Source organism: Aulonocara sp. 'chitande type north' Nkhata Bay, linkage group LG18, assembly GCF_057382095.1.
Source record: "Aulonocara sp. 'chitande type north' Nkhata Bay isolate Kocher_YH1m ecotype deep benthic linkage group LG18, A_spYH_male_GT1.1, whole genome shotgun sequence".
Lineage (NCBI taxonomy): Eukaryota > Metazoa > Chordata > Actinopteri > Cichliformes > Cichlidae > Aulonocara > Aulonocara sp. 'chitande type north' Nkhata Bay.
The window spans coordinates 24,427,716-24,453,332 of record NC_141361.1 but is presented as its reverse complement, the minus strand read 5'-3'; the positions used below and the strand labels follow the sequence as shown (position 1 = coordinate 24,453,332).

Here is a 25,617-nt window from a genome sequence, read left to right as displayed (position 1 = left end):
GGTGATCTGTTATGACACAACCTAGCCAATCAGCAGAGAGCTTCCAGCGACCCTTGCTGTTGACCTTGATCACGTTACTTCCTGCAGTCGCAGTTGTGTTCGGGTTTGTACAGTGCTTTGGGTTCGTTAAATAGTGTGTTATTTAAGCACATTTGCTATATAGGTTACTGTTCAGAACTTTGCCCTGCTTAGCAGTGAGTAAGAAAAAGTCACTCAGCTAACTTCGTTATTCATGTTTTAAATAGTGTGACGGAAAAGTTCCCTAGCCGCTAAGCTAACAGCTGCCTCATGCTCAGGTGTGTGTGTGGGGGGGCAAAATGGCTAGGAACCGTGATTGTTTTACTTTAAAAGTAAATTAGTTCTATGAATCCAACATGCTTTAGTTAAGTTGGAGTATGTGTGTTCTTAGTGTTCCTAGTGCTTACGATTTTGGTCTGGTTATAGCTTCTTTACTCTTCTTAATTATTTGTAATGAGGGTTAAAGTAGCATGTTATGGATACCTTAGACATTATTAAACATGGACATAGCTTCTGTGTTGAAAAAAAAATGATACCATGGTGTAAGTTCCCAAAAAAATAAACTTAAAATAAAATAAAACAATCGAGCTAAAGGCCACCAGAAAGGCTGTCTGACTCGACCTCTTTAAAGTGTGTCATGGTCATGCCATGTTTCAAAAAGGCTCATCTGTGGTGTGAAACTGCACGCACATTGGCCAACAAGCTTTCGCTCACAAGTCATAGCCAACCAATGTGGTTTCAACCATATCTGCCCTTCCTCCGAACATTTTTTTTGCGTTTTTTGCAACCAAGATAATGATGGAGGAAACGCTCAACTACAGGCTTTAAAAGATGACTTCAAAAACCGGTGAATGGCATCACAGTAGCTACTTCCATCTTTTATACTGTCTGTGGATGGTATCAGCAGCCCATTTGTGCTGCACTAGTAGCACAGATGTTCCTGGATGGCACGTCCATGCGTGCTGCCAAAAAAGTGTTTGCTGTTACTTCCTGAACCGTCTCAGGAGTGTTGAGGTGATACCAGGAGATGACTGTTGCACAAGGACATCTAAACAGTCCCCTAGAAGGGCATCAATCTAGCAGCAGGACTGGTATCCGCTCCTACAGAATGACCTCCAACAGTCACTTTTGGTTTTATGATCAAACTAACTGAAACAGACTGGATGAGGGCCAGATGGCCTTTAATGGGACCTCTGGTCACAGCTCAGCACCATGCAGCTTGCCTGGCATTGCTACCAGAAAGGCTGGTTTGTCACTAGTGCTGTTTTTGTCACGAGCAAGTTCACACTGAGCACATGACAGACATTAAGGACACTGGAGATGCAGTGGGGAAGGTTATGCTACGTACAACACTATAAATTACTCATGTAGCATGAGTAGTTTGGCAGTGGGTCAGTGATGATCTGGAGAGGTGTATCCATAGAGGGTCACAAAGACCTCCACCCATTAGCCAATAGTACATTGACTGAAGTCCTCAGACCCACTGTCAGACCTTACACTGGTGTGGAAGGCCCTGGATTCCAGCTGGTCCAGAATGATGCTAACTTCAAGTGGTCATGGTGTGGTGTGACACTGAATCAGCGCATGCAACGTTACCAAATTGTGCCACACACTGTCCTGGAGTTCACTGGGAGGAGATCCTCTAATTCCCAGATTCACCGTCTCATCAGGAGCATGCCGAGACATTGTTGGGAAGCACGTGGAGGCCATGCAGACTCATGAGTCACATTATTGCAAAAGCTGGATCAGCTTTCAGTTTTTAGCTTTGACTTTTGACGTGATTTCGCAGGGTTGGCGATTTTAATTTAACAGCTGACCGCTTGTTACACTGTTAAAATTTTCAACTTGAATATTTTGTTCATCAAGTTCAGATGTGCGATTTATGTGTTCTCCTAATTTTATTTGAGAGTGGCATCATTTTTCTGCCAGGGAGCTTCCTGCTTGGCTAATTCATAGCTGTTAAGAGTCCTAATAGTATTTTGAACCTTTTATCTCTGCCTGTCTTTGGACAGCAATGTAAATATGTGCCTTTTTTACCCTGCCAGATGGAGAGGGAATAGATTTATATTCAGCAGCCTTTTGTTAAGTCACTCTTGGATTGCTGAGCTTACAAAAATGCTTACACACAGACACACAAGCCTATACTTTAACACACAGACATCACTCAAGTAAAATCTGCACTCTCATGCAGGGCTGCACTCTAAAGTCAATGACATTAACCGCTGCAGCGAGAAGCAGAAAGGAAGATGGTGTGTTCCTCCTGCCCTTGGCATGTGCTTAGTGTTTAAATGCAGCAGTGTGTATGCACATTCACCTGTGTGTTCGTGCCTGTCTGTGCGTGTGTGTGGGTGGTATTTTGTGTCGCTAAAGTACTTGTGACTCACAGAGGCCATCACAGTGACAGGGTAACTCCAGTAATGGTGCACTTTATAGTCATATTGGCAGATTTCCTCCTTGTATGGGAATGTCAGGGATGCAGTCACAGTGCCTTATTTTCCTAAAACCATTGCGTGCATCTTTACCACAAACTGCACCTTAGTTGAATCACCAGTTTATCAGGATGCACGCAGTCGATGCTTCTTGTCATTTTATTGTCATTTTGGGTGATTTGTGTCTGTTTAAGGGAGTTTGCTGCAATAAGTGGTCAACACACAGCCCTGACGAGCCGCCCGTAATTTCAGAGTCCTTGGAAAGAAAACAGGGAAACTTGCAGTCATTAGTGCTGTGACAAATACCTGCGTTTTCAGTTAATGCCCGCTCTTCGTAAACCCTGTCATTTTAGCTCATTTCACCTCATCATGCCCTGTCTTGTCACGCATCATTTGGCTTCCTGTCGCTTACAATCATCTTGTCTGACATCTTGTCTGATCTGATTGAAAGTTTGCTCCATCTTGTGGTTTCTTGAGAGCCAAGAGGGCTGTGTGGAGGAGAGTAGCGGTGCGCTCATTTACATATAAATGACGACAGCGTCTGAGATTCTGTCCCCCTGCTTATTTGTCATTTTAAGGCGATTTAGTGTCCGTGAGGTTTGCCAGTGTGTGTTTCTGCTCAGGATAAATGTTTCCTTGTGTTGTTGTGTGTGCATGTGTCAGCTGAGCATCAGTTTGCATCGGTGCGAGGACAATCGGCTCTGGATCATTTGCCTCATGCTTTTGTCTGACTGTGATTTCATGTCTTCCACCGGACTATCTGATGGCTTTTTCAGGAGGATAAAATCTATTTACTCATCCTGGAATGCAAAGAAGGCATGTGATTGTTTTGTCTAGAGCCCCAAAACATCAGATAGCTGTGAAGAAAATGAAATGGAAAGAAATTCTAGAGGGCCTACTTACTAATGTTGGCTTCGATGACAGGTGATATTTTGTTTTACTAAAAAGGGAAACTAAAGAATTTCCTGTCAGAGACTTTCTTTGAAATCCTGGAAGGGTTCTCACATATCATCTCTGAGTGGTGTTGTAACTGGAATCCTTGCTGACTTTGCCAACTATTTTCTTTATAAAGTAAAAATAGACCAGACAGAATCATAAGGCCCAGTTACAACACATCACATTTGCACAAATATTGAAGTTAGATTTGTCCTGAGGCTTTAAATGCGAAAGCAATTTCAAAAAAAAAAAAAAAAAAGTGCTGAAATACTTGTGGGAAATTCAGCCAATGACATGTTTTAGTGTTATAGGCTGTGGAATATAACAGAACCATGCGTGATAAAACAAGCGTAAAGGTTTGCATTTCTTATCAAAAAATGCACACGGCACTCAAGGAATCCTGAATAGAAATCTGAAGGTGATTTCTGTGTTTGTCCCTCCTCTGCTGACAATGAGCCAGTCACCAGTCCAACCAGGAAATACGGTCCTCACCCCTCGTTTCTAATTCACTTTCAAGGAACCAGACATGCCTGTAATTTCTTTTTTTTAAGTGCTCTTGTGTAACAGTTCTCCACACTTTTGGCTGCTTATTCACCTATCTTCAGTCCAGTCCTTGTAGCCGACCATTTTCACTGAAAATCTGTGGCAACACGCCCGAGGGAGTCATGAAATAAAATTTTCCATCAGTATGTATGGAGGAGGTGAGGAGAGCGGTACACTTTGAAATCACAGTGGAGGCTCTGTCATGGTTTGGGGCTGCGTTTCAGACAGTAGTGTTGGAGATCTTTGCAAAATTGATAGAATTGTAAATGCAGAAAAGTACTGTCAGATTTTGATCCACCATACAACAACATCTGGAAAGCATCTGATTTTGAACCTGTTTCTTTTGTTGTTATAATATTTATACAATTTACTGATCACTTCATTTGTTTACATACCTGCAAAGACTGTCCAAAAGTGAGCACTGTTTTCCAATTTCACTACCTTTCCACAACCATTTGAAAGCAATATAAACACTTTTGATGTTACACATAGTTGAATGACAGCAATAACTAAAACGCATGCTGTTTTGAGGCTTGCGTCTAGAGAGCAAAGAGGTCGCTAGAATATCCAGGGAAAAGCTTTTAGCGAACATACTTGCGTGATTCAAATGAGATGAATCACATCTAGGTCGACTCTTCATGTCAGCCTGTGTACATATTTGGGTTATTGCCCAAGTCTGCTTGGCAGATATTCTAACCTAAAAGGGAATAAACGGAGATAATCTGCTTTTCAAATAATCACAAAAACTAAAGATCATTGATTGTGGCTGCTTAGAGTACAAGAAACATCTCGTAATGACTGCAGTATCTGTTAAATTAAAAATGAATTAACAAATTAAATTATCTGCTCATGCACTTAAATAGCAATGGTCAAAGTGATAAAGCCTCTCTCTATCAAATCAAGAGCTCTTAATGATGTAAACTCGCATAATGAGATACCAGCATGATCAACAATCACTGCAAATTATGTTAAAAATATAACAAGAATCAGGAGATATCTCCTTAAAGATTACCTGTCCTTTCCGGTGTGTCAGCAGGTCCGTTGGCTTTGGTCGCACAACTGCACAAAAGTATCGATCTTATCTGTAAATACTGCTGGTCACCCTTTTTCTTTTTTCTTTTTAATTTAAGGGCATTTCCGACTCTGCCTCCCACTTTCTCCCTTTTTCTCTCTTTGGCTCTCTCTGACTATTTTCTGTCCATAATTACAGAGCTCATGAAAGCGTTTAGAGTCTCATGAATATTTAAATCTTGGAGGGGAAGTGTCAGGGGAGACCCATGTGTGGCTGGTCTGCCCTAATTATGGAGATGGGCCTACACACAGACACGCACACGCACGCACACACACACAAAGACAAAAGCCAGAAAATGATTAAAAGCTCCCAATTTGAAAAAAGTTAATATAGGCTTAAAGAAAGCCTGCATTATACATTTAAACAAAGGTAATTCAGAAAAATGGATGTATGTGTACACACACACACGCACAGACACACACAGCAGGGAGATGATAATGGCACAGCTGGTTGTAGCTTTGAGCTGGCTCTTTTTGCTCACTGTGTTGTTTAACAGTAAGCTAATGATGGGCATGGGCATTGAAGAGTACTAAATGCGACTCTGTCTTTGTGTATATTTGTAGCCAGCAGTCTGGGGACTGGGATGTTTTCTGTGCCGTGTCAAGACAAGGATGAACAGAAATGTGACTCACTGAGTGTGTGATGGACACTACTGAGTCAGGGGGAAGAAGGAGGAGGCAGTCACGATTTTTGAGTGGAAAGCTTGAGGAGAATTGAAGAATGCAGTGACAGACCTATACAGCAACACATGAAAAAGGATGAAGGTGGAAAGTTAATAGGTGGTGTTAGGGGGAAGGATAGAGAGAGAGAGAGAGGAAATGAGGGGCTGGGTGGTGGATTGAGATATGCAAAAGGAAGTAAAGAGGGAGAAAGGAGGAAGGTGAACAGTGCGAGAAGGAGCTGAATAAGAAGGCTGTGAAGGTGAGAGGAAGACAGGTTTGCATTTAAAAAAAAAAAAAAGAGGCTAGTATTGTGAGTCATTACAGAGTGGCAGAATGGTGAGGGATGGAGGTGACTGGTGAGAAGAGAGGTGTAAGGAAATGTGGGAGAAATATGAGAGACTTAAATGGCACACAGGGAGGATGGGAGAACTGGAAATACACTGGAGTGTGTCACTGCCGATGGTGATGTATGTGTAAGGGTGAGAAGTGAGGGTGGTGAATTTAAGCACAAGTACAGCTTTGGTTTCAGTTCTGAAGTATAAGTATGCAGGCAGATATGTACAGAACTGCATTCATTTAGGAAGCTCAGATACTGCCAGAGAATTGAGATCAAGAGTTAAAAATGGTCTCTTAGGTCTCAGTTACACAGACCTACAGACTAATCGGCAACCATCTACAACCAGTATTGAGGGCAAAATGAGTATTCACTGACTCTTTGCAAGTGGTTGCCATAGGTTGCTGGCAGTCTCTACAAATTCGATTGCTAAAGCCCCATTCACTTAGCCCTAGGTACTGGTCGGTGACACCTGGTATCCACCGGTCATTAGAGAATGTGTGTGTTCCACAACCAGTTGGTGAGTGGTTGCTGCTAGTATGAAATTGGTCACCTCTGTTAAGCCTCTACGACTGCTTTGGTTGCTCGCAGGTTGCTACGGTTACCAGTAGTTTGCATTCAAGATGCTGACTTGTAGAGCATGGCAATATGACAAAAATATTTATCACAATAAATGAAAATTTGCGATAACGACATAACTGACGATATAATTGACACTAGACAAAATTCTTTACAACTCCACAACTTTATTAGTGCAAAAAAAAAGTATTTTCACTTAAACAAGCAGCTGTTTTTTTTTAAGTGCATTAAAGTTATATAAAAATGTAATAGAACAGTGCAAATGCAAATTCCTTCCTGACAGTTTAACCAAAAGGCATTTCCAGTGGAAATTGGCCGACATATCCTCAGCATAACCATGTATAATATCCACAAAACTTAAAAAGAGGTTATACACACACAATACGGAAATATTATGTTGAAGCACAGTACGTATCACTCCACGAGGCTCCTTCCTACGATAGCTGTAATGCTCCGACAATCCATCAAGCGGTGCTGCTTCGTAGCTTAGCAAAGTCGTACTGAAACATTTGACAGATTTTCGAGCGCCGTGTACCACATAAAATCGTTTCGAGGTCAGTAAGCACAACCAGAATTCAAACATAAGGCACACGGGATTATAAAGGGCACTGTCGATTTTCAGAAAAATCAAAGGATTGATTTTAAGTGTGCCGTATTTTCCAAAAAACACGGTAATAACGACGGCCTGCTAGCATGCGCTACCAAAAATAGTGCTTTGTTGTGTATTTGACGGACGAAAGCCAAACCAGTTCCACACCACTGAAGTTGCAGCATTTTTACAAACCAATTCTGGTTCATCACTTTCATTCAACAATTGGCTTTCACCCTTCTCATTCTCCTCCATGCTTTTTCAGCCCTGTGCGTATGAAAACAAAGGCACTGCACATGCGCGTTTCACCCATATTCTATCACGATATTTCATTTTCTTATCGTTGCCCAACATTATACCGGTATTACCGTGAATGGTATGATATGGCCCATGTTCTGCCTTTAATAACTTAAATTGGATATTATAGTTGTAAACTGCCCTAGAGCTCCCTCTAGTGGCTGCTTTGTAATATGGGTTCGGTTACTTTGGGAAAGGAAAAAATGAGAACGTGAAGAAGAAATAAAAGATGGCGGAAAGTGATACCGTAATGTTATCGTTCTAAGCTGATACGGACCTTAAAATGTTGTTGCCTTGGACAAGATATGTCTGTAAGTATGAGTGTCGATAAAATAATTATTATCTTTTGTTTTGTGTAAAAATGGTACGATAATTTGTACATTTGAAAGTTTTATCTTGTTAGCTTGCAGTAAGAGTGTAACTATGGGCTCAAAATGTGGTCATAAATATTTTGTACTTGTAAAAAAGATTTGTATGCGTAAAAAAGATTTGTGTGCGTAAAAAAGATTTGTATGTGTAAAAAGAATTTGTGTGTGCGTAAAAAAGATTTGTGTGTGCGTAAAAAAGATTTGTATGTGTAAAAAAGATTTGTGTGTGGACTTAGAAAAAAAACCCCTGCAAGTTACAAGTACGGATTTTTGACCCTATTTTTCTTTCCTTCATCTGATTGGTCAATGTCATGTCAATCACAAATGTAACAATCCAATCAGAGAACAGATGGGTTAGGCTGTCGGAGGGGCGCTTTTTTGAACTGCAGGTCCTTGAAGGGTGATACCGTTTGAAGCTGGAGGATCGCTATATAAATATCCGATAGCAGCTAGGTCCCCTAACTTTCAGTAGCTGTTGAAAGGAAAAAGTTGTGGTATATCAGTGGTTAGAAATAACATTATTACTTTAGGATTAGTTTAACACAAAGTCAGGGCTGACCCAGGACCATTGCTGTGAGTCACAGTGCGCAGCATAAAAGTCCTTTCACATCGGATGCAGGATACGCTGCTAATGCTAACTGCTAACTAAAAGCAAAGGATCCAGAATTTGTTACGCTGGCTGCTGGGCTCTATGGGTTTTTGCAGCAGCTCTACCTGTACTAGATGCACCTGCTCCTTGTCTTTTCTATCTCTGACTTTATGTCCTCTACAAGAGTTTGTTTTTTTTGCTAGTTCTTCAAATGTTCAATAAAAACATGTACGCTAATTCATAACGAAGAAAGCTTTGTAATGAAGACTGTCATTTCCAAAACACTGCCCGCCCCCACCCCGCGGTCCGCAGCGCTGTTGAAAAGGCTGTGGAAGTCCCTGTATTAAACACGTAGACCTGTGACATAAAAATCACCAAACTCGGACGACCACAGACTGTTTTCCTTCGTGGTGATGAAGGAAAACGCTGGGTTGGCATGTAAAAGGGCATTTATTCCCTTCAAAGACCTGCAGTTCAAAAAAAGCGCCCCTCGACAGCCAAACCCATCTGTTCTCTGATTGGATTGTTACATTTGTGATTGACATGACATTGACCAATCAGATGAAGGAAAGAAAAATAGGGTCAAAAATCCGTACTTGTAACTTGCAGGGGTTTTTTTTCTAAGTCCACACACAAATCTTTTTTACGCACACACAAATCTTTTTTACGCACACACAAATCTTTTTTACGCACACACAAATCTTTTTTACACATACAAATCTTTTTTACGCACACACAAATCTTTTTTACGCACACACAAATCTTTTTTGCGCACACACAAATCTTTTTTACACATACAAATCTTTTTTACGCACACGCAAATTCTTTTTACACATACAAATCTTTTTTACGCACACACAAATCTTTTTTACGCACACACAAATCTTTTTTACACATACAAATCTTTTTTACGCACACACAAATCTTTTTTACGCACACACAAATCTTTTTTACACACACGCAAATTCTTTTTACACATACAAATCTTTTTTATGCACACACAAATCTTTTTTACAAGTACAAAATATTTATGACCACATTTTGAGCCCATATGTAACAAGCTAGTCTACAATGTTAGTTAGCTAATACAGTATTTTGTACTTTCAGTTTTACGATGGTCAAAGAGAAGGCAATGGTCAGAGGCCATTCTTCAATAAATCAGCGCAAAAAGGAAAATAAGTCTGGTTATTGGAGCATCGTTATCTCGCTGTCTAGTTGGTGAAACCAGGAGACTCAGGGCGAGGACAGCATAGCCCAGCCGTACTGACATGTCTACTAATACTTGCAAACTACTTGCCAAACGGTAGTGAAACTAGAAATGGAGAACAACTGCCTTCAAAATAAAAGTTGCACCTTTTGAAATGTGTTGGTTTCACAAGTAATGCATGACTTTCACTTCTCTATTCCCAGTTTACCATGGCACCATGGCATTTGGTGAGTGTCTGATTCACCCAGCAATAGCCAGGAATCTCCAGCAACCACTTACCAACCAGTCAGGGAATACACATTTTTCCCTAGCGACCAGATGTTGCTAGGGGCTCACTAGGCATAAATCTAGTCTACAGTGACATCAGCCCGCTAGCCTCAGCTACTCTATAAGTGTTACATAACCTCCCAGATGGTCGACAGATTAAAAGACGCACTGAGATTAGGCGATAGCAGATCTCCAGTTCAGCTTTGGTGCTCCAGATTCTCTTGACTCTGCTGAGGAGAGATATCCAAAACATATTCTCTCATAAAGTGTATGTCACTTCTAAATTACCTACACCCATTCAGTCGGGTTGAGATCTGTGACTATGAAAAAAAACTGCATACGATCCTGATTATTTTTCATTAAACTATTCAGTCAGCCCTTCTCCAGTATATGATAACATCAGAGCCAAGACCCATTAGTATACTTAATATGGTTATGTATCTTGCTCTTGCAAGCTAGACTCTCCTCCCAAATTTAGCGTAATTATAAATGCCTTCTATATGACCTTTTTATAGTTCATCATGCTTTAAATTATGTTTTGTTTTTTCTTTTTACAGTATTAGAGTTTGGCATTTTAAAGCTTTCGGTACCTCCAGTGATTTTTATTAAAGAATGCGCTTTAGCAATGCAGACCTTCCCTTCCACCACTAATCCATCCTGAGGATAAAAATGAAATAAGAACAACAAAGTGAATAGATTTTAATCAGCCGAGACTTAGTGAAAAAGAAGCTTAGAGCATAATCGCATTCATTTATATGAAATAGTGTTCACAGCAGGAAAAGTTAAAAAGATATGTAAGAATGCTGTGGTAGTTATACCCCATCGTGACATTACAGTCTCATTTAGGTAGTCACGTGATGAGGTGTGAAAGAGTGGACAGTGAGTTTTGCTGATTTGTGCAGATGGGATGCGGAGTACGGCTCCAGAATGAGCTCAGTGGAAGGTTTCATGGAGGTGGACTGAAATGACACCTGACAGCAGGGATTTGACAATGCGATTGGTGTGGGGCATGGCAAAACCTGATTGGTTGACCTGAAAAGTGTATGTGTCCTCTGTCAGGCAGCTGAGTTGGTAATAGGAGACTGAAGACTGGGGGGAAAAAAATCTAGACCCTTTCCTATGGCAACATCTGGGATGAAAGCCGAGCAAATTTTCTTGACAACTTACTAAAGTTCTCTTTCCTTTCTCATCACTGTTAAACATCTGCGACAGACCGGGAGGATTTGACGTCCAGTCTTTTGAGCTCTGTGGTGACGACGGGAGATTGGGGCTCTTCTCACCGCCACCATGTGCGAGCTTTCATCAGGCCACTTCACAGCCCTCTGAGCGGAAACCGGACCACCGCCGGCGCATACTGTGAAGGCACGCTGCCGCCGTACAGACAGTGACGCACACGCGGGTATGATTATGAACACAGGCAGACACGCACGGACACAAACACACGTGTCAGCACCACTTATAACAGACCACAGTTTGATGAGGTGTGTCACCAGTCTGAGAGGAGTGGAGCCCACTATGCATATGTGTGTGTGTGAGTGAGAGAGCGTTGGTTAGCAGTTAGTAATCACTTTATCACATAATTGCAATCACCGATCATCATCCCACTACAGACAGTCACTGCATTAGACGGGTTTGTGATGTCTTTCAGCATCTGTTTCACTCCCAGTAGAAGGCAGAAAACAACTGTGGAAACAATATCTTTCAGTGTGGTCCGCAGTCCCTAGCAGAGCCTTTATAAGTGTTCTAGTGGTTTGTGAGATTCCTGTTTTAATTTGGTGCTTTTAAATTTGAAGGAAGGTTTGTTCCCCTGGTTTCCATTTTTAAACCTGAGTTGGTGGACATATGTGAACCCAGAGAGGGGAAAAGTATTGGTTACATTTGTCAAACAGTACATGTCATTTCAAATACATGCCACTCATTTCTCCCTTCTCAACAGTTTCAGCCATTAGTACGGTTCAGAAAAAAGGGAAACTGGTGAATTGTCTCTAAAGCTGTCACCAGAACCAATACTTAACCTTGCTGGGTACAATGTATCATTTAATATCAACATAGATACTATTTTGGTGTTAGTGTTGTCAGAAAAAAATGATACCTGGATACTAATTGACACAAAAAATTACATTCAGATCAAACGCAACAGTGTCGATACCAGCGAGGCTATCTCTGCTGCCTCCTGCTGATGCACTCCTGCACACAGGCACACAGCCCCTCCCCTCACTAGCAGCTGAACACATGAACAGCAGCACTTTAAATGTGCCAAAGCATTTTAAAGACTGAACCCCCGGTTTTTATGAAGAATTCTGAGAGGTCAATAAAGCTCCTATTTCAAACACAGTGAAGTATTTAACAGTTAATATAAATGATAACCTGGCCAGCACCCACCTTAACTACTAGTAGTTATTCACATTAAGGTAATGGATTGCGGCTATGGCTAATAATGTCTGTAATGTTAATGGACAGTGTTAATTTAATAGGATAACACAGGCACTTGTGTTGCGTTTCTCTTAAAGTCCTCAACTGAACCAGAGGAAATCCTTCCTGCTAGACAGAAACGGTAGTAGTCTACTTTAACAGCTATATGCTCAGCAATGACAATATGGTACCAAAACACCACATGGAGAGGATTAGTTCCTCTCCATTAGTTCCTCTTTAGCTAAATAGATTTGCCGAAAACCAGTTTGTTCATAATTTTCTCAATAAATGCCTTCTAGTATCAAATGCATTTAAGTATTGAGTATTTTCTTGGGTAAGGGTGAAGAAAAACCTGCATGGCACTATTTAAATATAAAACATGTGATCATCGCTCTTTTGTACCTGTGTGCTGTTCTTAACTTAGGTCAGTAAATTTGTAAGGTATGGAAGAGATGTACGTTTTTGTTTTTTATTGAAACGGCCCAAAGAACATTTGATAAAAGCATTTCTAAAAGAAAGTTGGGAAACTGTTTCTGTAAAAACGGAATGCAATGGTTTGTAAATCATTTAAAATCTGTATTTATTGAAAATGTCTTTACATTTATTATGTATCATTATTATTATTATTTAAAATATTGAATATTGAGCCAGACAAAACATTTTAAATTTGATACCAATGACACACCGGTGCACTGTTAAAGGCATCAGATATGATAGTATGGGTGTGAATTCTTTCACATGTGTGTGGGTACCATGTACAGGTGTCGGGTTAACTTACATTCAGAGAATATCTCTTATAAGGAAGGTCTGGACTCTTTTGGCAAGACAGTGTTTAACCACAGTCTGCATGTGTTGCAACAGAAAGGCTCTGTAGTAACAGTCCCAGCACTAAACCGGCATGCCTGCAGTCTAAACCGTTTGCCCACATTTGGCAATAAAAGCATTTGGCCTGGCCTATAAAACAAAAAGTAGAACAAAGGAGACCCTGAAATACAAAGCAGATGAAATCCTGTATCAATGAAGAGAAAGAGAACATTTTACTTTTAAAACATTTGGTCTCCTTAGTCCCAGGCGCCTACCAGTCCCTTTGGAGGTTTTAGAATCTGTTGAAGAGATTATATATCTCCCCTGGCCTGGGAATACCTGTGGATCCCCCCACGGAATTGGAAAATGTTGCCGGGGAGAGGAACATATAAACTGCTCAGTCTACTGCCACTGCCACCCAACTTTGATAAGCAGAAGATAAGAGATGGGTGCATGGATATGAATTCATGCCTTTAAGAAAGGAGACCCTTTTTATACCCTCACATGTGCACCCAGCTTCCTCTACGAGTAGAATCTAATTCTCTGGGAAACATTTATTATGTATATATTGGGATTTTTTTTAATGTTTTGCAAAACCATGATACAAGATAACAGTGGCTCAGCTTCACACAGAGCAGATATGGACCAAAAGTATCGACTGGAGTTTTGTCTGTTTGCACTTCTGTGATTTGTAAGATCTAAAATGGGTTTTTTAACCATTTCCCTCAGAATAGGTGCCTGCTGTGACTAAATTGAGAGCTGTCTGAATGAATCGAAACATTAATGTTGCATTACCGAAAACCACATTGCTGAGCCGAGAGACACTAAAATGCTCCACAACTTTAGAGTTGGGTGATAATTCCCCGGGGGTCCATCACTAACAGCAATCCGTTTCACGCGAAATGTAATCAGTGCATAAACAATGATAATGGTTGAACATTGTACATGGTACATTGCTCGCTGGCGGCCAAACTGTGTAATTACGACAGTGTTTCTAAATGACCTCAAATATGTAATTTTTGCCTGAAAAAATTCATGGTAATTAAGTGTAGCGTTTACATAGACCTGTTATTTTCATATATTTAGGTTAAAACAACCAATATGACGAATAAATGGACCTCAATTTAGCTTTTGAAATATGTTTTTCACACACACAAATTTAAACAGTATAAAAGAAAGATTTTCATTTTGGTTGATCAGGACCAGTTGATGGCTGCATGAGTCATATTTTACACATTTGCCTAACAACCAAAAGATCCCCAGTTCAATGCTTGGAGGAGACTCAGAACCCTTTGGGATTGCACCAGAAAGAGCATAAAAAAAGACAGCTCCAACATATAAAGCTACCCGCTGTGGCGAGCCCTTGTGAATAGGGGAGCAGCTGAAAGTAGCTTTCATAACCAGCTGGCAGAGTGTTACATCCTCAGTCTTAGTTCTTATCTGTTCTTATAGACCTGCGATCTCTTTCCCTGCTATCTTCTGATTTGTTTAAGGGAAAAGAACGTACAGTTTCCTTGTCCAGTGTCCTTGCTATAAAAACGGTACCTGATAGGTTCTTCCTTCATGTGTTGTTAGCTGTCAGGTTCATCCGGAGCCTTGTGTTGTCTTTATTTTAAAGTTTGTAGAGTCACTGTTGTTTCTATTTTTTTCCTCTTTGTTCACCTTGTTGCTCAAGGGAAAAACATCAGCGTGGTATTTTCACTCATCTTTTTATATTTATTTCTTTTTTTATAAAAGCATTCAAGCACACACTAGACTCCATTTCATAACGAGTGTACTGCAGCTCTTGGAGAACACTCAGGACAGAAACAGTATGTCATCCTGTCAGCACTTTGTGTTTTACTGCTGACATTATTCTGGGTAAAACAAAGTTTGTGTGTTCAGAGGGTACAGAGAGCAAAAAAGGTTAAGAAAAGCAAAGTAAAAAGACTCTGTGAAGCCAATAAATGTGCAGTAAGAATGGACAAATGGAGGGCAGATGCAAGGCATGAAGCAGGTACAGAGATATTGAGACAGACGGCCATTCAGCGATACAGACAGTTGTGAACCAGCTGTTTGTCAGCTGTTCCTCATCATCTTTTCCACGATACAACAGGTGGTTGTATTCGGCCGACAGATGCCGGCAATTTGTGGCGGCGGGATGCAATAAGTGCCAGTTCATTTTTGGTTTTCTGGCTGATTTGTCTGCATCTGTGACGCATCAGAGCAATTAATTAATCAAGCATTTACTTTGAACCCATTTTAGGCAAAAGGAAATTAACTGCAAGTTTGTACCCGTGTCTCAAGATTTGCTTCTTTGTTTTTTGAGCAAGCAAACGGAATATTTGGGGGTTTTGTTCTGTTGGTTGGCAAAGGAATGCAACCTTGAAAACCTATCCTGGTTTCTAGACAAAATTGTTGCTTTATGATTAAGAAAATAGTTCATTTTATTAAGACATGAAACATAATCCTTGCGTGCAGTCTTGTGGGGGTTGAGAGGTTTGAGGATGTTTGTGCACACCTTCCATAATCCAGTCGGTCCTTTGTGTGGTTAAAGGATTAGTAGCTATTTGAAATGTTTGGGTATCCCATGCTTGAGATGGGGAAATCTTCCAATATGTTTTCACTACCTTTTTAAAGAGACTGTTTTTTTTTTCCCCCATTACAGTCGTGACATAAAAGAAAAATTCTGGTGTAATGCATCTCTTGTATACAGAAGAGTGGCCCTAGGGAAATATTTGGCCCTGTCGAGGCTGAAGGAGAGGATGGATAAATGACAGGGAGCTGGAGCGTTGAGGAAGGCAGAGGAGATATGGAAACGATGGAGCAGTTGATAGGGAGTTCATTATTCTGTTCCTATATTTGGCTCTCTATATTATCCTCTCTTATTCTTACAGTGGAGACATCCTCTGTGTAGGCCTACAGCCTACTGAAATCTGTCGCCGGCGTGCTTGTATCTGTGCGCGTGCCTCCTCAGTACTTCTGTAGTTGTCATGGCAACATTACATCTTCTGGCATATGGTGGTGGTGGGGGGGTTAAGTGGGTTTGATGTAAAAGGAGCCAAGGTGTTTTGTTTTCAGAAGGATATATTCATCAGTTTGACCTTTCACCTCACCAGATCAGCAGTGTGAATGTTTGAGGTGCCTTCATTTAGAATTCTTTATTTTTTGGTCTCATCTCGTTGCAGTGAGCCCCGCCTTCATTTGACTTGCCAGCACAAAACTAAACAGTCACTTGGAGCTTGTAGTGTTTGAATGTTTGCTGACACACTAATCCTCCACTGCCGCTCAGCGTTTTCTCTCTTTCTTTCTCGTTCCTGCCCATGGAGTGAGAGGAGAGAGTCGATGCACACTGTCACCTGATCGTTTTTCATTTTTAAATTTTATTTAATTTATTAAATTTTCTCCCAGTGTTCTCAAAGTATGGTGCTCAGGCCATTGGCAGCAATTGGTAACGTTTTAACCAGCCTGTGAAAGCTTTCCTGTGCTATTCATTCATTCGCAGTTTGTGTCATATTATGATATAGCAGCCTAGGAAGAGACAAAGAGAACGGCATGAGTAATGTTTAAAAAGAATATACACCACAATTACCAATACTGATACAGACTGTCGAGAACTTGTCAGCGCTCATCTTCCTTTAGCAGCCACAACCTTGAAACACAAACATTGGGGGTCTTGTATAGATCTTGTATAGAAACTAGACTGAGTGTGCAAAACGCAGGACACACATTGTTTCAAAACATGTATTCATTGCTATAAGGAAATAGTAGTAGAAAGGTTATGTATCAATACAACTTTTTCCAAAACCCAACGATAAAGAACGATAAAGAAAATCAGACAAAATGTTTTGCTATCACTAAAAATATTGACTTCATGTTGACTGATTAATGAGTTAATTTTTTAGCACTTGAGTTGCACGTAGAAGAGCACAACTACTACTGTCCTTAACACAGAATGGAAATATTTGACATCCTTCCAACAGAGCACATAGTGCTGATTGGTTTTGCAACAGTTTCCATTTTGCACGTTAATTGGAAATGGAAAAGGAATTAAAACAGTTTACCCAGACAGCCCTATTGCACTGATGAGCAGCTAGATAAATCAGAATTTGTATAACCAGCGAGCGAGTTATGAACATGTGTGATAACCACGTTTTAAAAGACTTGTCTAATACTTTGATTTGCTCATGAGATTGTCATTTGTCTCAATAGAATAATGGTTACATAGTTCTTATAATTATGGTGCCTTATACAAACCATTTTTTAAAAACTCAGTGGAATAGTTGAAAAAATTGATGGACTGCATAAATCTTTATTAATTTAGTAAGCCTTTGGGAAACACTGAGAATTAAAAGTTCCCAAACATTTGTGGTTTGGGTTTTTCCTGGTAGAATCAAGTATAATTTGAGCGTAATATCACTACCTTGGTTTCAATGCAATGGTAAAAATAGGAGCAGAGAAAACTGAATGAGCTGTAGAGTGATGAAGATTATTAGAGAGGTCAAAAACTGAGATGGACAGAGAGTGACACCTGCAGAGAGATGCTAATCCCAGAGTAAAGTGGATTACCGTAGCAGCCTCGTGCTCCCTCCCACTCTGTCTAGAGGAAATGGAGCTGCCATAAGATGCTAAATTGCTGTGGGCTGATAAACTGCTGTCTGTGCTGCTGTGTTCACCAGAATGCTGCTCGATAGCACTCAACACTAAAACTCTTCTTTAATCGTTCTGACGTCGCCCACGTGTCGATATAGTATCCGAGTGTGTGGCTGCTGCATCTCGAGTCTGTACCGCGCACGAGTTCACAGACACATTTATTAAAGTACCTTAGCAGAGAGTTATTGAACAACCTGTGTTCATTCAGATTTAATGTTTCCCATCTATACTGAAAACTGAGTCATGACAATACTGAATTCAACCCTTTAAAGCCTGAGCTGTGAAATAATTGCCAGAAAATTAACTTTTTTTTTGAAAATGGAGTGCCTATTGAACCTTTTATTGAAACCTTCTACATCGTGATGATGTAGAAGTCTCGAAAACATACACTAATAGCAGTATTGAGTTTTGATTAGCTTGCACCCATGCACATCAGCACAGATAGCATAGAGTACCCGTTTGCGTTAATAATGCACCATGAAACACGGGAAGACATGGAAGGAGAAGATGACTGACAAACATGAAAGCAAACTACACATAATTTTGTGTATAGGAAAACTCAACAGGCTATAATGAATCCTTTTAAAATATGAACAGTTTTTTAAAATCTTTTTGATCCCTGCAGTATTTTATAAATTTGTAATTTATTATATGAATTAAAAACATATTGTACATCTTGCTAGTACTGCCTTGGACCAGGTTGTTCAGAGATGCTCTTCTGCATACTTTAGTTTATTTGAGTTTTGTTTCCTTGTTATCAGCTCAAAGCAGTCTGGCCATTTTCCTCTGACCTCTGATATTAACAACGCGTTTTCATTCAGAGAAGTGCTGCTCATGGGATTTTTTTTTTTCCTCCACACCATTCTCTGTAAACCCTAGATATGGTGTGTGGGAAAATCCCAGTAGATCAGCAGTTTCTGAAACACTCAGACCAACTCGTCAGGCATCAACAACCATGACGTGTTCAAAGTCACTCAGATGACCTTTCTTAATTTTTAAGCTCAACAAGTCATCTTGACCTGCACGTCTAAATGTGTTGAATTGCTACCATTATATTTGTATTAACGAACAGGTGTGACTAACAAAGTGGCCGGTGAGCATATATTGCGGTGATGTGCAATAGTTGGCAGTCTTTAGTTGCTCCTGTGACCTTGAATCCTACAGTTGCATGTAAATATGTAGAAACATTGAGCAACAAAGGTGAAAACAACACGCACACCAAACTTGGGAGGAGGAAAAAAAAAGACCTGTCTGTGGATGCTAACACTCCGGTTGTCGCAGAGTATGACAAGAACAGAGTGCGTGTCACCTGTTGTGACAGGGCTAATATCGCATTTTGTAAATGGGTCCCTTTGCTGAGTGTGACATGTGGTAAATGGAAAATATGGAACTCTGGGTTTGATGGAAGCGTTAATGGTGCTCTGACAGATTATATGACCTACACAGGCTTTGAATGCAGAACACAAAGATGAAAGAAAAGGCACTTAGGAAAACTCAACATGCTGTAGTCTGTGTATATAAATATATTATTTATACTTGCTCAGAGCTGTCCTGATAACTTTTGGTTTATTGATGACTGTCAACCTTAACATTTGTGCGTTTGACAGACATTTCACCCTGGTCCCGGCCTCGTCAGTTCCACGTTGAATACAGAGTCGATGTTAGTCGACGTTAGGGCTGCCACAAACGATTATTTTGATAGTCGACTAGTCACCGATTATTTTTGCGATTAGTCGACTAATCAGATCATGCATCCATCGGACGTAAAACGTACAGCTTATTGCACCAGCATGCATCTGCTCTTATATAACTATCATTAGCTTACAGCTTGAAGTGTTTAAGGTATGTGCTAACTAAAAATAAAGACAAGATGATAGTTTATTAAATTTTAATGAAATTTGCAGATTGTTTCGGTGAAGTTTAATAAGCACCTTGCTATCTAAACTATAACAGGACACCGGAGTATATTCTCGAGTATCTCACACTTCTGATAATCAGCTGTCTGCTTGACGTTTATTCAGCTGTGTAAAAACTATAACTTTAGTCTCAGCCAAACCGATTTACTCAGGAACAAATAAAATACTAAAAAAAGCCAAACAATAATTTTTTTAAGTTATCTAAGTGACTTATATATCTTAACCTGAGTAGCGAAAGACGGCGGTGGGTTTGAAAACGATTTGCCGGGAGTCCGGTGTTCTCACGGGCTCTAGCTATCGAGCTAGTGGGTAACAGACGTCTCTGAAAACGTCAGAGCGCTTTTGAAAATATGTGGTGTCTTGATAAGCTGAGCAGATATTTGAGGTTTATATTGTTACATTCTCGCCTGAAAATATGTTAAATGTTTATTTTGTGACCCAGAAAGAATAATAAGAGTAATATTAAACTAACTAGCTGCCGCCATTGTTGGAAACTGAGCTGCGCTATGAATTCTGGGACAGAGCTACTTCTTCTTCGGGGTTTAACGGCAGCTGGCATCCTTGTACATGCAGTGCTGCCATCTTCTGTTTCAGTCCGTTATTACACTCTTAAATCCTACTACTTATTCCTGCGTCTTTTGTGATCTTACAAAGCTTCAAACGACGCGTCGACTATTAAATCAGTCGTCGACGATTTTGATAGTCGACTAATCGTGGCAGCCTTAATGTACGCTAAACACAGAGTATGTGCACTGTGACCTGGATTTCGTTTTACTAAAAGTCAGCATGTGGGAACCTGTGAAGTCATCAGCCTCCATTTGAATACTTTTGCCACGTTTTATTTTACAGGAATGTTTTTCCATAACTTAGTGAAAAACTGCTTTGAAAGTTAGAGACTTAAGTATTTCCACAGTTTGACGTGATGTTAAAGTTCAGTAACGTAGTGAAGGAGATGCACTAAAGCCTGTGTGCCATTGGATTAGCCGTGTGTGTGTGTGGTATCAGTGTCTCCACTGATTACTTCTGTCTCACCTTTTTTATCTGATTGTCTGTCTGCATGTGTATCCGGTTTTCTTGTCATGACTCAGAATTCGAAACAGCAGTTAATTCAATGGAGAATAAAATGACTAGTGTAGGTTTTTTATGGATTTCCCACTGACCTCACACGCTGGTGGCACACACGGGTTCCAAGCATGCACCTGAATATCTGAGGTGCAGACACGAAGACAAGCGTGGGATTGCAAACATCCCGTTGTAGCATCTCCAGCGCTGTCAAACCTTAATGTGATAAGAAAGATAAATCTATTCCACATATGACATGTTCATATGGCTGCAACACTCTGGAGATGACAAGCAGTCTAGAACTGTAGTAGTCTTAAAAAAACATGCTTATCTTTGAGACACAGCAGTGTGATAAGCAGTTTGATGTTGTGGACACAACTCTGTTGTTTTAAACAAGGTGCTGCGTCCAGTAATATAGCTTTGATGTTGTTGACGTTGTAGCCTGAGCACACGCTGAATGTCCAGAGCCGTCTTAGGTGACACTTAATGACTTCTTGCTGCAAAGGACTTGGTTTTCATAAGACATTTAATTGACTGGCAATACTGAAGTGTACTGAGGGCCTGCGGTCACATAGGAGTATGATTTTTCTAGCTCTCTGTGGACAGGAGACAGCCACCAATCAGACACGGATCTGTGCATGTATATGCATAAGTTAATGATTTAGGGTCTCTGTGGGATATAGAGACGGCACGTGGCAATGAGGGGTCAGCGGTGACAGACGCAGGCCAGCAGCTGTTAAAGGAAGGGAAGGAGGGGAGGAATAAAAGCGAGTATAAAAGGAGGAGTGGCAAGAGGAAGTGCTAGAGTGATGAATGGCTGGGCAGAGCTAGAGGGTAAAAAGGGTTGTGATGAAGGGTTTGGAGAGCAAAACGACAATGAGAAAAAGGCCAGTGGGTGGAGAGAGGGAGAGACGGTATCAACGGAAAAGATCTGAAATATATTTTTCAGTCTTAGTTCAAACACATTAAGAAGGCAATTATAGAGCTGAAATGAGACCGTTCAGTTGTGCTGCATATGTTTGCAAACGCTCGTGTAATGGAAACAAGTGTTCACACATGTGATTGCCTGTGATGGTCTTAAGCCACCTATTATCCCAGTATCAACCTCGGGGGATGAAGCTAAAATCTGTAGTTCTCCAAAAAAACGGTTAAGGCAGCTCCAGGTGAAAATGGCCGGCTCTTCAGCAAATGTGGGGAGGGGGATTTTATAACTTACCCTTTTAAAATGTATCATCCCTTAAATTTACACCTTAATAAGGATGTGGCTGCTTTAAATGAAAAGTGGGTGGAGACACGATAGTTATAGACGTTAGCCGTCGACTCCTGACTGTGGTGATGGTGCCTCTTGGTGCATTTTAATGCAGTTAATTAACATAATGCGGCTTACTGTGCAGCCAATTGTAGAAACAGAGCATCCAAGAAGTCTGTTATGCTCAGGTCTTTTTTTTTTTGCGTTGCATCCATGTTTGTGTGTTGGACCCAAAATGTGTTTGATACACTTATTAGCCAAGCCAGACAGCTTCAGCTGTCTTAGCCTTTCACCATCTTGGTCAAATACAGTCCAATACTAGCTCCTAAAACACAGAAGGCAACTGTTCATGTGGCTTATGTCTATCTTTTATATACAGTCTTTTGTTGTTATTATTAAATAAATCCTTTTTGATAATTTTGTCTTGTTCTCACATGTAGATCATTAAAAGGAAAGAAGATCAAATATGGAATAAAAGTTGAAGCTTAATATGCCTTCATTTTTTATACATTCTAGTAGGAGGCCTTTTCATTGCTAGTTTTCACCAATTCAAAGGCCTTGATAGTGCCATATGTCAGGTTTAGATATTTAGCACCCGAAAGCCACATTAATAAAGAAAATACATTTTTTTTTCTTGCTGGATCTCAGCAGTTACACACTAGTTTGTTGCCAGTATCCAGTTTAAGTGTGGTCATTAACTGCAACATGTTTCTTATCTTGGGGCTCTTTAAAATAAAGTCTGTCACTGTCAACTTAACCTTTATAAACTGTTAAACCTTTTTGACAGGAGACTCTTGATCACTTAAATGAGACTTATACTTTTTTAATAAATCTCTTCTGGACAAAAGTGTAATATTGTGTTATAGGTAAAAAACAATGATCCAAACAAAGACTGTAAGTTTAATGAAATTTCACACGTTTATTTTAAAATGAACAAAAAAGCTGCACAGGTTTGGAAAACAAGGGTAAATAGTAGGAGGGAGCACGAGAGACCGAGTAAGGTTGGGAGGAGGATTGGGGGAAGGTGTGGAGACTGAGGGTGTTGCGTAAAGAATAAGAGCTGGGTGAAGAGTAGGAAAAAGCACGAGAGGGTGGGTAAGGTAGGGAGGAGGTAGACTGGTTGAGTTGGGGCATAAGGACAGGGGGTAAAGGGCAAGAGTCGGAGGGAGTGAGAGGGATGGTAACCAGGCAGAGGTTTGGGTTTAGATCTTCAGTTGCTCTTTTATCTTCCATCTTCTCGTCACTTTTTCCCTCAAGGTTTTCTTCGATGTCCTCTTTTGTCTCCTGCTTTTCCTCCTCTTCTTCCTGCTTTTTCTTGTCCTTTCTTGGTTTGTCCGTTCCCTCCTCTTCTCCCTCGTGGTTTTCCAGTTTTTCCTCTTGGGAATTTGTTTCCAGGGTTTCTTCCTGGTGGTCAGCGTCGGGTGCAAGCTCCTATGTAGACAGAGTAAAATGTATTTCACTGAACTGTGACTCAGTCTGACAGAAGTTGTTAGGACCAAACATGACATTATGGTAAAGTGAAATGATAGCGGACACAGCTTACCTGAAGGACGTTCTTCCATTTGTCCAGATTTTCTTGTAAGTTCTCCATCAGAAGCTTGTTCTTAATTTGGAGCTCCTCCACTTTCTTCTTCTCCTCTTTCAGGCTCTTCTCGGTTGATTGCCACTTGCTGCTCCAGTGTTGTTCCCTGGTGTTTATCTCCATGTCTTTTATGGTCGATTCATGGAGGAGTTCTACCCAGGCTTTGGTTCGAGCTCTTCTTTTCTTCACACATCTTTGAAGCGCCTCATCCTTGAGTTTGAGCTCTTCTTGGAGGCTACTCACTTGCATTTTGTGAGCATCTTCAAGAACGGCAATCTTCTCCTTCAAAGATGCATTTTCCTCCTTTGCAGTCTTCAACTCCTGAGTGGCAAAATGGAGTGCATCTTTTAATTCTTGCACCGTTTCACTTTCAGCAATCTTGTTAGCTTCCTGCTGCTGTTTCATATCAGCAGCGCTAGTCTGCACTGGCCAAGATGCCTGAATGATAAAAACATGCACGTAGTCCATAGTTAGAAAAATCAATCACAGTGTGATGTGTGGCATTAGAAAAGTTTAAGGTGACACAAGAAAAAGCAAAAACTGAGTCCTACAGATGTTATAAAACCACAAATGTTCACAGAGTTTTGTTAAAAGTGCTTACAGATGTTTAAGTATTACAAATGAAAGTTAAACTCCAAAGTGTACTCTGCTTCCTGAAGATTATGAAAGCTTTAGACACATTTTGAGCCAAAAATTCAAAAAATGCTTTTGCTTGCTCACACGAGAAAAGCTTACCAGATTTTCTGAGACAAATGTTGGGTCCATTTGGGCTCAGAAACACTGAAGAGTCGCTGTTACACTTGTTTAGCTGTCGATATTTTTCCAAAGCGTTCGTCGAGTCACAGCAAATAGCGAGAGATGCTTGTAGGTTCAGGTTGGTGTTTAGAAATGAAATATCCAGGTAAACACTGTGTTTGGAGAATCCTGTTCAAAAATCATCAGGCGATAGTGACAGCACTACCCAGGTGTTACCATGGAGCCCATGTTGTTTTGGTTTCTGTGTTCTTGTTGTTACTGACTGAACTTGAAGCTATTTAGCTATTTACTGTGATTAAAAATCAAAACTAGTTTCAATCAGAAAGGGTCCTTTGGGTGTAGCAACCTTTTCACTTAATCCTCAGGGGACCCGTGAGGCTTTCTGTCCTATACCTTTCATTACTTTCACCTCCAGCCTCACCTGAACTGTTTTGAGCCGTAAAATGTGCTGTGCAAAGATCTCCAATCCATGTTTTAAGAGAAGTGTTTTACAAGCAAATCTGGTTTTCAGATTCTGGGTTTCTCGGTTTGCTACCAGAATTAATATGAATAAAGAAATTTCTGCTCCATGTTAGCCGTCGACTCCTGACTGTGGTGATGGTGCCTCTTGGTGCATTTTAATGCAGTTAATTAACATAATGCGGCTTACTGTGCAGCCAATTGTAGAAACAGAGCATCCAAGAAGTCTGTTATGCTCAAGTCCTTTTTTTTTTTTTTTTTTTTTGCGTTGCATCCATGTTTGTGTGTTGGACCCAAAATGTGTTTGATACACTTATTAGCCAAGCCAGACAGCTTCAGCTGTCTTAGCCTTTCACCATCTTGGTCAAATACAGTCCAATACTAGCTCCTAAAACACAGAAGGCAACTGTTCACATGGCTTATGTCTATCTTTTATATACAGTCTTTTGTTGTTATTATTAAATAAATCCTTTTTGATAATTTTGTCTTGTTCTCACATGTAGATCATTAAAAGGAAAGAAGATCAAATATGGAATAAAAGTTGAAGCTTAATATGCCTTCATTTTTTATACATTCTAGTAGGAGGCCTTTTCATTGCTAGTTTTCACCAATTCAAAGGCCTTGATAGTGCCATATGTCAGGTTTAGATATTTAGCACCCGAAAGCCACATTAATAAAGAAAATACTTTTTTTTTCTTGCTGGATCTCAGCAGTTACACACTAGTTTGTTGCCAGTATCCAGTTTAAGTGTGGTCATTAACTGCAACATGTTTCTTATCTTGGGGCTCTTTAAAATAAAGTCTGTCACTGTCAACTTAACCTTTATAAACTGTTAAACCTTTTTGACAGGAGACT

At 40.3% G+C, this 25,617-nt stretch overlaps 2 protein-coding genes across 10 annotated transcripts in view; one reads left to right on the top strand and one right to left on the bottom strand.

Moving 5' to 3' along the window:
• LOC147308621 (SPRY domain-containing SOCS box protein 4-like) overlaps nt 1-25,617 on the top strand; it is an 84,998-nt gene that overhangs the window by 4,875 nt on the left and 54,506 nt on the right. For 5 of the 8 annotated variants that reach the window (XM_086271630.1, XM_086271628.1, XM_086271632.1 and 2 more), the window contains exon 2: nt 11,103-11,289. The exons of the other annotated variants lie outside the window; for them this stretch is intronic. The gene's annotated coding sequence lies outside the window, so the exon portion shown is untranslated. The remainder of the gene's footprint in view (nt 1-11,102; nt 11,290-25,617) is intronic. 8 annotated transcript variants of the gene reach the window in all.
• On the bottom strand, nt 22,861-24,499 carry LOC147308624 (uncharacterized). Of its 2 annotated transcripts, none has more exons than XM_086273192.1 (3): nt 24,283-24,499; nt 23,509-23,868; nt 22,861-23,396 (listed from the first exon to the last, which is right to left on the bottom strand). In XM_086273192.1, the coding sequence occupies exons 1-3, from the start codon at nt 24,310-24,312 to the stop codon at nt 22,890-22,892; spliced, it is 897 nt and encodes a 298-aa protein (XP_086129318.1). In that variant the 5' UTR covers nt 24,313-24,499; the 3' UTR covers nt 22,861-22,889. The 2 variants fall into 2 exon arrangements, with proteins under 2 accessions (XP_086129318.1, XP_086129317.1); XM_086273191.1 differs by having other exon boundaries at nt 23,509-23,985; nt 24,283-24,496.

What these genes read in the sequence shown, in the direction of transcription:
- LOC147308624 (XM_086273191.1), bottom strand. Translation starts at nt 24,312, where the DNA reads ATGGACCCAACATTTGTCTCAGAAAATCTG. An exon ending in CATTTGTCTCAGAAAATCTG is followed by an intron (nt 23,986 to 24,282) that starts GTAAGCTTTTCT and finishes TTTATCATTCAG; the next exon opens with GCATCTTGGCCAGTGCAGAC. An exon ending in AATGGAAGAACGTCCTTCAG is followed by an intron (nt 23,397 to 23,508) that starts GTAAGCTGTGTC and finishes CTGTCTACATAG; the next exon opens with GAGCTTGCACCCGACGCTGA.